This window comes from Alexandromys fortis, unplaced genomic scaffold, assembly GCF_014885135.2.
Source record: "Alexandromys fortis isolate MF-2015 unplaced genomic scaffold, M_Fortis_MF-2015_v1.1 scaffold_20, whole genome shotgun sequence".
In the NCBI taxonomy this organism is placed as follows: Eukaryota; Metazoa; Chordata; class Mammalia; order Rodentia; family Cricetidae; genus Alexandromys; species Alexandromys fortis.
In genome coordinates this window covers 15,573,706-15,586,543 of record NW_026067903.1, presented here as the reverse complement: position 1 = coordinate 15,586,543, position 12,838 = coordinate 15,573,706, and the positions used below count along the sequence as shown (strand labels likewise).

General features: G+C 35.0%; 1 protein-coding gene across 5 annotated transcripts in view; it reads right to left on the bottom strand.

Annotated features, from left to right (window-relative positions):
- The window catches only part of Fam135a (family with sequence similarity 135 member A), a 70,903-nt gene that overhangs the window by 29,604 nt on the left and 28,461 nt on the right, over positions 1-12,838 (bottom strand). For 3 of the 5 annotated variants that reach the window (XM_050134706.1, XM_050134709.1, XM_050134707.1), the window contains 6 exons: positions 9,318-9,457; positions 9,156-9,226; positions 7,715-7,888; positions 6,491-6,617; positions 5,651-5,804; positions 2,660-2,737 (listed from right to left, as the gene is read on the bottom strand). In XM_050134706.1, coding sequence (XP_049990663.1) covers positions 2,660-2,737; positions 5,651-5,804; positions 6,491-6,617; positions 7,715-7,888; positions 9,156-9,226; positions 9,318-9,457 — 744 coding nt within the window. Of the gene's footprint in view, positions 1-2,659; positions 5,513-5,650; positions 5,805-6,490; positions 6,618-7,714; positions 7,889-9,155; positions 9,227-9,317; positions 9,458-12,838 lie in introns of those variants that run through there. The other 2 variants (XM_050134708.1, XM_050134710.1) reach the window with 2 other exon arrangements.

Sequence of the window (12,838 nt, the reverse complement as noted above, 5' to 3'; positions counted from 1 at the left end):
AACACTGAAACAAATAACATAAAGATTAGTTATTTTTAAAGGAAGAGAATTACATCAAGGTCTCAAATATAAATTTTAAACTAGGAAAATGAGTATAACTAAAATGAGCTCATTACAAAAATCATTCTCACACAAATGCAAGGATGCATCCTATGACATGTTGCAACTGATTTCATAAAATAATTCACTGTCAGAAACATCAGTATCTTCTAATGTTAAGTTAAAATAAAAACCCGACAGCAAATGCTACATAAATTCCATATACTAAATCTAATTTCACATTGTTCATCATCTTTTCCTATGATGTAAGAAAATCATTAAAATTGGATTTAGGTTATACATCCCATTTCAGAAAATTAACTTTAAAATTCTGATACATTTTTCTAAGGTTTGTATCTAAGAGTCCAAATGCCTATTACAGCTAGTGAGCTACTTCATGAAAACATTCTTTGTGTGTAAGACAAAGGTCAGAGCTGGATGTTTTCCTGATTTGCCTGCCACATTATTCTGTGAGACAGATTCTCCTACTGAACCAGAACTCGCTGTTTTAGCTAGTCTGGCTAGTCAGCAAACCCCAGAAATTCTTCAGTCTCTGCACCCCACTGCTGGGGCTGCAGGTACAAGCAGCTGAACCTGGATTTGACTTCAGTGCTGGGGATCCTAACTCAGGTCCTCACGCTTGTGCAACAAGCACTTACTCACTGGCTGATAGCCTCAGCCAAAAAAATCTTAAAGAAGGAGTAAAAGCTAAATTTAACTGCTGAACTAATTGATAATGATTTCAAGACCACTTACAGATTTTTGTCTCACTTTACAAATAATAATTTTTCTTTTCAAAAAATACATTATGATATAACAATTAATAGAAATATAAAATCAATCCCACTATTTTATTCAAATTATCTTGAGGACATTTGTTCCACCTATTGTTCAAGATTACAATCTAGAATATATCCTTCTATGATATACATATAAGTTTTCAACAGTATAATTCTACTTTACGATTTCTGATATTTGCATCGTTTTCTCAGCACTTTTCTGGGGAAATCTACTCAGTAGATTAAGCACTTTCAATAAATGCTAACGGTCATTCTTTTATGGAGGTACCCCCAAAATTTTCCCTATTCTAGTCTTTGCCAAAATATTGGTCTTTTTTTTTTTTTTTTTAGTGTTTTGCTGAGAGAAATAATGCAATAAACTTACTTGTAGTACATGTCTCTTTAAGAACATTATTTTTGAAAGCAGTAATCAGAGCTTAGGTTACAAGGTGAAGAGGTATACTCAGGTAAGAGCTATGTATTTACAACTAACTTTTGCAGATTTTATGGTTTTGTTGTTGTGTTGAGACAGGGTTTCTCGGTTTAGCTCTAGCAGTCCTGGAACCTGCTTTGTAGATCATGCTAGCCTCAAACTCAGAGATCTGCCTGCTTGCCTCTGCCTCCTCAGTGCTGGGCGGCATATGCCACCACCATACAGCTTATGTTTTAGTTTTAAACCAAGCCTTTTCTCTAACAAATCAAAATCTACTCCCCTTTTAAGACAAGTCTTAATTATATTAAGCAACATTTTATGAATGCAGAATGTTTACAAGCTAAGCAGACAGCTGGCAGTACACTAAAACTAGAAGCAGATTTTAATCACTGTAATGAAGGCTAAAGTATGCCACAAATGGTCACAATTTCATACTATGGATTTATTTAAATTTTACAATCACTTCATATGAGAATGAAACACTTTGCATAACATTTCAACTTTAATTTTTTCTAGTGATAAATGAATTTCAAGAATAGTTTTAGGAAAAATTAAGCAGCTCAAATCTTTCTCAGCCAGTATTCATCTGAAATACTATGAAATACTAACTTCTTTGTTTCAGTTTGGTTCGTTCATCTAACAACTGAGAACACAATTTTATTTCATTTGAAAATTTCAACAGCTACCCACAATCTTAAAAAATTAACCATTATTCAAGGCCAAGTAAAAAGTTCCAGAAAGTTAGCAAACTAGTTACTACTGCTATGCAAGTACAAAAGTCTAAAATATAATATGGAGGCTGGTTGTGGGGGCTCATGCCTTTAATCCCAGCACTTGGGAAGTAGAGGCAGTTGGATCTCTGTAATTCTACCAAAAACTATGTATAAATAACATGAAAGTGTGCAAAGTCAGATAAATGGACCTCTTCATTTAATATAAGTAACATTTAGATAATAGATATTTAGTATCATTTTTAAGAGTCTAGAATGATGAAAACATATGCAAATTAACTAAAACCATGAAACCAATCTGGGGTGTCCCTCTTCTTTATCCTTTCAAAGCATAAAACCAGCTTCAGCTTTTTAAGCACATTTCATTAAGTATTAGGCCTATCCAAAGTTGAAATTGCTTAAAGAACACTAATAGTAATTATTGTTCAATCAGCAATTTTGCTGACATAGATGGTTTTTAAAAAGTGGTCATTATAAAAACTAGAATATGTGAAAGGTCAGAGAGATCTTCACACTATCACTTTTACTTCTAAATAAAAACTTCAACATTACAAATCAATTAAATTAACCCAACTTATGTGCAAACCAAACTGATTATGTATATGAACTCTTAAATAAAAATGCTGGGACTATACTACATTGTTTACAAAGTTTAATTAACCTATTTGTAAACATACCTACATGCGTGTCGTTCTGGGCTCTTGGCTGTGCTCTTCTGAGGAGGCGCTCATAGAGGACCTGCATGCTGGCCTTGGCTAGTTATAAGGGTTGCACACAGCACTAGTTACTACACTCCTTTTACAACAAAACTTATTTGAATTTTCCAACTTGTTAATAAGTGTTGATAGGGCAATTGGTTAATTAGCTTATTAGAATTACAAATGATGTACATTCAAGTGTAAATTATTTTTAGTATTTGAATTATGCCGCTCAATATTTCTTATTTCATTATTATTTTGATGTTTTAGTTTCATAAATTGAGAATTTCAGTGTTGGCAAGAGTCTCAGTTTCCCACTTTCCCAAGTGCAGGTGTCAGGCTCAGACTCCAGAACTGACTCTTGTTTTTGAGCTTCCTTACAGTGGAGCTCTTTGAATCCAACCAGTGGTTAATGATATTTCCTCAAAACACAATGTACATCATTTATCTAGGAAAAAAGAAGAGGGCAAAAGAGCAGAAAGGAACTCAAAGTATTATTTTAAAAGAGGGAAGAGTTTAGTTTTTTCATAGCATAGTGCTTAAGAATTTTAACTTTATGCTTATTTGAAACATTAGGAAAATACTAAATGATAGAAAAAATACATATTCTCTAATCAGGAGCTACTTTATGTTCCCTTATTAAAACTAGTGATCACAATAATGTCTAATAAGTAGTACATTATATAACATGGAAATATGAGTGTCCACAATTCAATTTTACTACAACAAAAATATTGTTGATAATCTCAGAATGTGAAACATTTTAAACAATTAATAGTATTTTTAGATATTCCTCTACAATGAAAAGAAAATATACATAGTAAGGTTTAAGGACACATACTAATAAATATTTATTGAAGATGAGTCCAGATGTTAAAAAAGTCCCTAGGAAACTATCCTAAGCTGCTCTGGTGGGCTATACTTTTCAAGTAACACAATTAAAAAAAAAACATACAGTGCTATTTTACCAATTAATTCATTCAATAAATATATTCTCAGTAAGTATATATAGTAGACTAACAATTTTTTCTTTCTTTTTTAAATTTTTCAAGACAGCGCTTCTCTGTGTAGCCCTGGCTGTCCTGGAATTTGCTCTGCCTCTGCCTTCCAAGTGCTGGGATTAAGGATGTGCACCACCATAGCTCAGCAATATATTAATAATCTTATTCTTTAAGTTTTTTATTTCTAAATTTGAAGTGTGGGCTTACTTTAGAATTTTGTTTTCTAATATTTTAAAGTAAGTAATTGGGAATAATGTTCATACTCATTTAATAACTAACTCCTAAATTTAAATAAGGGTTTTTTTAAATGTGCAATTTTATAAACTATACCTATAAGTCCAAAGTTATACAACATAAGAAATTTGAGATTATAACACAATGATTATTAAGCTGAAGTTAATAAAATAAAAATAGTGCTAGCACTGTCTAATCTATTTGACAAGAAAAATGTTTTCGTTTCGTTACGTCAGACATTTTGCCAACAAACATGATTCCTGGTTTTTGAGAAATACTTTTTCCTCCCTTAAAATGTGACACGTGTATTTTTACCGGCGAGGACTATATGTTAAATCTACGTGAACACTGTATACTGTCAAACATCCTCACACTGATCCTCTAAGGGCCCAGGCCATCTAGCAAAACCAAAAGACGCTGAGCACTGCTGTGTGAATTTCTCCTGTCCACCCTAGCAACAAGTTGGTTTGTTATCACTGTTGCTGGGAGGAGAGGGAGAGAATAGGCGTCAGGGGGGTTATTTACGATGGAGTTCTGTCCTTTCATCTGTACCTAATACTCTGCCTGGCACAGCAGCTACGTTGAAGTCCAATGACATTACCATTGCTAGTGCAACTGTACACCTCTGGCTTTCGAGAGATCTTACCCTTAGTTTCTGACCTGTCATACACAACACTTATATTCTTCCATCTCCTTACCTGGAGAATCCACATGGTGGGTGCTGGGAAGTGAACCTGGATTCTTAGGAGGAAAAGCCAGTGCTCTTAATCACTGAGCTGTCTCTCCAGCACACCTTGCAATGTTTTATAACCTCAAACACACAACTTAAAAAAAAATAACAAAATCCGTCACCTAGTCTCAAATCCAAAACTATTTAAGATAATAGTTAACATTTTAGAGAATGTATTGGTATTTGTTAAATACTTAAACCCTTGAGGTACAAAGAATTATAACAGAAATAGTGGCTAAATAAAATTTCAAAAATTCCTAACTTATTGAAATAATGATAAAAACATCTCACTCTGCCAAGATAATTAAATGAAATTTTTTTATACGCTAATATTTGAAAACTGAGATTTATAAGTTGACCATGAAGCCAGGCAGTGCTGGAGCACATCTTTAATTCCAGCATTTGGGAGGCAGAGGGGATCTCTGTGGACTCATGGTCAGCCTGGTCTACGGAGTGAGTTCTGGACACCAGGGCTACACAGAGAAGCCCTGGCTTGAAAAAGTAATAAACAAACAAGTGATAAATACTGCCCATGAAACTTCTGAGAAAAACTGAGGCTTGATTTAAGTAGTTTTAAAATGTTAAAATACTCAACAATGTTGCTTCTTAGAAATAGAGCCCTGGAATAACTTACATCCTCATGGACGTGCACAAAAACTGTCTAAGCGTTGTACCTGCTTAGGCTCTTGAAATGTGGACTGCACTTGCCTTCCCAAGACTCTATTCTCTAGCATACTCTTAAATTAAACTTTAAGAGAAACAGAATACTGACATGACATGTTATTTTAAAAATCTACTTAAAGATTCACTTAAATCTTAGCACAAAAAGTTATTTCTCCACATTCTAAGAAAGTGCTCAACTTCACAAAGTGATTATCAAGGGTAGAAAAGATAGACTTGAGAGAGAAAAGTGAAGCACACAGGTCAGGAAAGCTGTGCAAAGCTGCTCCCTAGCGAGAGTAGTGGAGAGAGAGACTAGGAGAGGTCTGGCCACTTTTAACATACCCAGTTCTAGTTTCTGACAAGAGGGAATCTCTTCTGTTACCGTAATGAAGTAGCTGTGCAATCCCTTGAAGGCTAGCAGCAAAGTGGCACAAAGTGTATAATGAAAGTGATAGGCATGATGTAGGAAGGGTTCTGCAATGAGGAAGCTACAACCCTGGAAAGAACACATTTGGAAGACAAAATGTTAGTAAACAAAAATCTAATGTATCACACTTGATACCCTGAAAAAAATTCAACCAACCAACCCATTGCCAGGTAGTTATTCTAAAACATGCAAGAAATTCATCAGTATTTTGATGCTCATCTAAGTGATTTAAATATAAAGCGTAACCATAGCAATTTCAGTCATGGATTGTATAACACACTGATGAAACTGTGACTTTTTGTTATGATGAAGTTCCTATGACAACTGTTTTGGAGACACTGCTTTCACAGTCATTACATGTATCTCTTCTTTCCTAAGAATGGCCATGATCATGCTACTCGGAGCCTACTCTCAAGTCTGCCATTCTTCTTAAAAGGCTTCTTTGGATATTCCTAGCAGTTTTGCTAAAGGAACAATGGGTGACAATAACAGGTTTACAATGGTCGGTCACTGTCAATGGCTATCAAAGATCTCTTCACTAAACCTGGTAATGTTTTATAATAAGAGGCTGATGTTCATAATACATAATTAAACTAACCAACTGGTTCTGATTCTACTTATCTTTAAGTTATTGAACTCAAATAATTCATCAAAGAAACTACATTCACTTACAGATAAAATACTAAAAAACATTTCTTTTTAAAATAGGGGGAAAATAAAATATGAAACAGGTTATACACATATTCAATGCTTACATCTGGCGACAACTGTTTTGTGTAGTTAACACCAAAGACTACACTTTCCAGAGTGGGAATCGCTGAGTCTTTGTTTTGTGCTGGTGCATTTCTATTCAACCAAGTAGTCTTCACAGGGCGAGGAAAGCTGGAGGGACAGGAGGCATGCTATTACTGTCTCATCAATTATTTTCATGTAGGATATTCACAGAAGAAAAACCTCAAAAATGAAAAGGGTTTCTGCAGCATTCTAAGTTCTATAGTATTCTTAAATTATCCTTTAATAATTAAAATCTATAAAAAGTACAATGAATATTAAGGACTCTAAGGCTAGGTACTTGAGGTTATTTCTCTCTCCTTTTGAGAAACTAGGAACTGAAGCAAGGACCTTACAAATGCCAGGCAAGTGTTTAGTACTCCAGGACCACCAAATTCTAAGGGCAATTCTATAACTCACCTTCTTAGTTGATAAGTCAGATTATGTGTACGTTATTTGTCACACACACACACACACACACACATGCACTCACTGCTTAAGTGTCACCCATAACAGCTGTTACAATAAGATTTGTGTTAGAAATTGTAGCCAGTTCAGAAATCAAATCTATAAGGGGTATTTTTAGATTTGAGAGTTCTACCTACTGCCTACATCACTAAAAATTTTTATTTAATGAACTACAAATCATGATTATATGATGAAACATATTTTTTTTCTCCCCATGGAAGTAGTTAGAAAAAATATTACTCAATAAATGTGTTACCTAAAATAATACATTTTATCTGAAGACTTATTTTCATTTTTTAAATTATGTGGAGCAGGTATGTACACATGAAAGCAGCTACTCCCAGAGGTGACAGATTCCCCCTGGAGCTGGAGTTACAGGTTATATGACAGTTAATAAGTAGAGATAGAGAGGATCTAGGAAAGAGATAAAGAACACTAAGAATACATTCACATTCTCTTACACAGAACAAGTTAACAGTACAGCATACCACAAACTAAAATAAATTAAAAATTAACCCAGGTAGAGACTAAGCAAGGTTGCATGGTTATTTCTGTATTGTATCCTCTTACTTTGTCAATTAACTAAATTATAAAAGTCACTCCATTTATTCCATACTTATGTAATAATGTTATTGATACTAATGGTCCCATGCTCTTGAAAATGTATCAATAGTTATGTACTTAATATTCTTTATCACTTCAGTTTGTTATTTGTTGGAGCATGTTTCCAATAGATTTACCTTATTAGTGGCTGGTGTAGTGCAACCAAAGATGCATGTACTGTAACGGACACAACGGAGAGGTGGAAATAATCAAACATGACATTCACATGATGATGCAGTCCTCTAGAGAGGCTATAGTGCAGCTTCAACGTTCGACTACTTATTAGTTGTAAGGCGTTCAGATCATCTGCCCTACAAAAAAAGCAGTACATTTTCAAGGAATTAGGAAGTATTTAGTAAAGGCTAATATTTTATGAATCATGTAAACCTTTTTTTAAAGGCTTAATTATTTCAGCTTACAATGAGAGTGATTTACAAGCACCAGACTGATGAGGCGACCATATAAAAACAGCTAGATTCTACTCACAGCTTTCTAACTGTGCATGACTGGGCTATGTTTTCACTAACATATCTATAAAAACAAGTTCTTTTTGATAGCTCAATAATTAATATCCATTTTAAATTTTACTTCAGGGACAATTCTATTTCTTACAAGGTCAAATCTTACTATAATAAATCCCCAAAGTATGTCAAATTATTTTTACTGCATGAAATTTCAAGTGTTTCTTAGAGAACCTGAACATTTATAAAATGCATAGTGAGATCTGGTCTCATAAACAAACCACTTTCTAGTCAGTAAAAGCACTTTTATTATAGTCTGTCACATTTACACACACAAAAAAAAAAACACTGAAAAAAAGTCATAAAAATTATATTCAGATCACCATTGAAAAATCCATGCATAGCATATAACTACTTATAGCTACTGAATTTTACCTACTAACTTCAGCTTCTTCTACTCAAGGAATTTTTATGACTTGGTTTTAAAAAGTACAAAAAGGAGCAGTAGTAACTATATAAAAGTATTATCATGCCATGATAATAAAGAGGACACTTAGACTTTTGACTGCTGTATATTATATAGTCAAGAAGTATTTAGTAGACTTGCTTAAAATGGAGGAAAAGCTCTCAGAAATACCATCCTTGTTTTAAATGAATGTATGATTGTATGTCTAGGTGTGTAGGGAAGTTCAGGGTAACTGGTATCTCAGGAACTCTGAGGTTTAGAATTGAGGAATTAGAAGCACCCATCACGAGTGTCACCAGTCTTGACCATTTTGAGTATCAATGCAGACCCACCCAGAGAAGCTACAACTAATGCCAAGAAAAATTCATCCAAGACCAATAGAAGAGAAGTCAGTTAAGTGCCTATTACTATAGCAACTGTATTTTTAGAGTCTAGGGAAGAAATTCATAATTTTTCTTCTTGTTTGATTTCACTATCTGGTGTATAGGCATGAAAGTGTGGTCCCAACCTTCTCAATAGACTTTATCAGAACAAATACAACCACTTTAAAAGAGGCAAGAATGGAGAAAAGATTCCAAAAATGAAAATGGTGTCAAATAAAGCCACAAGTATCTAAAGATGTTTAGTTCTCTGAACAGCCAGCCTACTTACGAATAATCTCCATCTGTAAAATGTAGATCCAAGGATAACAGAAAATTTATTTCTTCAAGAGTTTCTTCAATCTAAAGAGAAATTTATAAGATGCCTAATATTTATAAATGTTACAAATATGGATTGAAGTCTTATAGTAAGTAGAAATGAAGAGATATTTACCTTTCTTTCATCCAACAACATTTTAACTTTGAAGATCATGACATCATTTAAAACAACTTCTTCGTTTTTATATAGGATCTGAAATGTTTTACTGCAAACCACAGCATCATGAACTGAAGCTGGAAAGGCTAATGTCATACCTAAAACATATGAGATGTACAACTGAGAGGTAAAAGACAAACAGTCCAAGTAATTAAATACCACATTAAAGTACTATAATTTGCTATCACTCCATTGTCATTACCAACTTTATACAGAAGTGTTAAAACATTTCTGAAAACTTAAGTAATTTCTGATAAAAAAGAAAACTGATTAAAAAGTATACCATAATCATTATGAAATTCCTGTATAGACTTTTCAACTTTTCTCTACTTGAAAGGCAAGTGAGGAAATTGTAGTTTACTGAACACTGTTAAACACAGAAAGGGGGCAACTTAGATTTCCACAGCTGACGTAAAAAGAAACAAGGCTGGCTTTTTGTCTTTGTCACCGGGGCAGAAGCCTCCAAATCTCTGCAATCTCAGATTTCTTTGCTAAGGTGACCCAGGATGGGGCTGCCACACAACAATGAAGACAAGCATGGGGTTAGAGAACCAGCTTCGGTCACATGAAGTAAGGTTACTATCTAGGCAGGGAAAAGAACCGGAGATTTGAAGTTATATTGGGGGATAATTCAATCAATTCTGTACACATAATAACTCATCAATAAAAACTCTTGATATAGAACTTTGGGTGTGCTTCCTTGACTTGTAATACTGCAAATTCTTATCTACACAGGTTGGGCATGTGAGTGGTGGTAATGTATCTTGATTTTATGGAAAGAAAACAATGAAGGCTTACATATAGAACTTTATATATTCAGTCCTACATATTTATCAAAAAATTTAAATTTATTTATTGATTGATTTGCTTATTTACTTAGCATGTCTGTATGTTTACCCTTGTGTGTGTGCACGTGCTACGGTGTATGTGTGGCTGTCAGCGGACAACTTAAGGGAGCTGTTTCTCTCTTCCCATGATGTGGGTTCCAGGGATTAAACAAGTTACTAAATTTGATAGCAAGATCCTTTAACTACTGAGTCATCTTGCTGGCATATATTTCTTCTTTTGACTGGCTATGATAGGACACTTTTGTTAGAATAATAAAGCTATACTAAAAACGTACTTTCTTGAATTAAGTGGATTCTTCTAGTGAATTATCAAAATTAGCAAACAGTTGAACTCAGTTGGTTAGAAGTAAATGCTGCTGGCCATTCAACTTATGACTGGTATCTGAAGGAGGGCTGTCTTCTTAACCTACGAAACCCTGTTTACTTCCAGAAATATTAATACATGAGAGAAACAGTGTAGAGTCCAGATGACTCACGAAAGATTTCCATGTGGGCAATGTGATAGCGAGAGAGTCGGCGGCAGCTTAGCACTCTACTTTGGTCAAAGGAGGGTAGGGACATTCTGAAATGACCTGTTGGCATAGAGTCTTTAGCAAGGTGAGAGGGACTGAGATGTTCACATTAGGAGAATACCTTGACATAAAGGGAAACCCAGCAGGACAAAGAATTCATTCAGGGACAAGAAGGCAGAGTAACAGTTTGGGACATGTGAAGGGGTGACCACAAGAGAAAATAAGCAATGGATTACTGGAACAAGATTCCTGCAAGAAAACTTATATGCATACCCTGACAAGTTCCTCACATTCATAGGTTGACAAAAGCAGTAATACTACATAAGAAATGAACACAGGCTGGCAAGATGGCTCAATGGGTCAAAGCTCTTGCCACACAAGTCTGACAACTTGAGTTCCATCCCTGGAGCCCAAGGTGGAAGGAGAGAATCAACTCCTGCAAGTTGTCCCTCTGGCCACCACACATGGGCTGTGGCATGTGAGTAACTGCATGTGCATAAACACTTGCAAAAAAAAAAAACTTTTTAAAGTGGGTTTTAAACTGTATTTATAATTTTCTGTAAGTTTGAGATATTTCAGAATATACATTTAAAGAAAAACAACAGCTCAAAATTTCATTCTGAATGTTTTAGAGAAGAACCGAGATGGAGAAGAAATTTTTAATACAATCTAGATTCTATGCAAAGCCCCCAGATAATTCTGATTTTCCAGTGGGTTACTTCCTCTCCTATATGTTCCTCTGTACATGTGTATTTGTTGTGAATGTGTGTCGGGGGAAGGATTGGGAGTGTGTATGGATGCTAAAGCTTGCTCTTAGGTGTCTTTCTCCCTCACTTCACACCTTAGTTTTTAAAGACAAGGTCTCTCACTGAGCTTAGGGCTCACAAATTCAGTTACACTGGCTTGCCAGCGAGCTCCAGGAATTCTCTGGCATGCCCACCCTTATATATGAATGCTGGGATCCAAATGTTAGCCTTAATGCTCTCATGGTATGTACTTTACAAACTGAACCATCTCTCCAGCCCCTTCCTACACTGTGCACCATGGCTGGGGCGTCCTTCTTCCTCACTGATGCTGTCAGGTACTGTCTTCCGTTAAAAACACCTTGTCACTCTTGGGTCACCAAGAACTTAATTTCTTAAATATTTTGCTTCTTAATTCAGAATTATTCCCTCCAAAACTATCTTATATACTATTCCTCATGAATAGTCAGACAGATAAACCCTGCACCCCCAACTTTCTAGGTGCTTTTCCTCTTTGTGTGTTCCTGCCCACAGCCTTCCTTAGCTCCTCTTTCCTATGGTCATTTCCTAGAATTTTACATTACTTTTGACTGCAATTCTTCTGCAATATAGGTCTGAATCAACTTCCTGTTATAACTACACCTAGCTTCCCAGCTTACTTCCTCAGATAACAAGGTCTAACAATCCTTCGGGACATTATTGTATGACTCCTAGGCTTCTTCTGGTCTCAGCAATTACCTCCAAATGCCCACTTTCCTTCTTAACACATTTTAAATTCTGTTTCATCATTATCACAGCTTTTTACATACACACACCCTATTAAGAGAATCCAGGAATGGTAACATGTGCCAAGAAACCCAGGGACTCTCAAAGCTGAAGAAAAAGGACTGACAATTCCAGTGTAGCTTGGTAACTGAATGAGATTGTCTCAAACCACAAAACCAACCATCAAACATCTTATTTTAATACATACACATACATACATACATACATACATACATACATACGAATAATGTGTATGTGTGGCTGTATTATTCTTGCTTTAATATACTGGTTTGAATATCTCATTTTTGTTAAATCCAGCTCTTTGCTTAATCCATACTTATACCCACAAGCCATATGTGCCTGGGGAACAGTACACAACTATTTGGACTTGCTATGCTTTATATTCATGACCACTTATCTCAAATCATGTTGACTTCTGAACCTGCTTGTTGCTCACATTTCTAGGTGACTACCTCACAGTTTATTTTTTCTCCCAGCTCTAGCCTTTAGTTTCTAATAATTTCAGTTCTTATTTCATGACATAATAATAACATATCAGAGAATTTCTATATGCTCCACTACCATATCTACCTGCAGATGATCCTAGACAA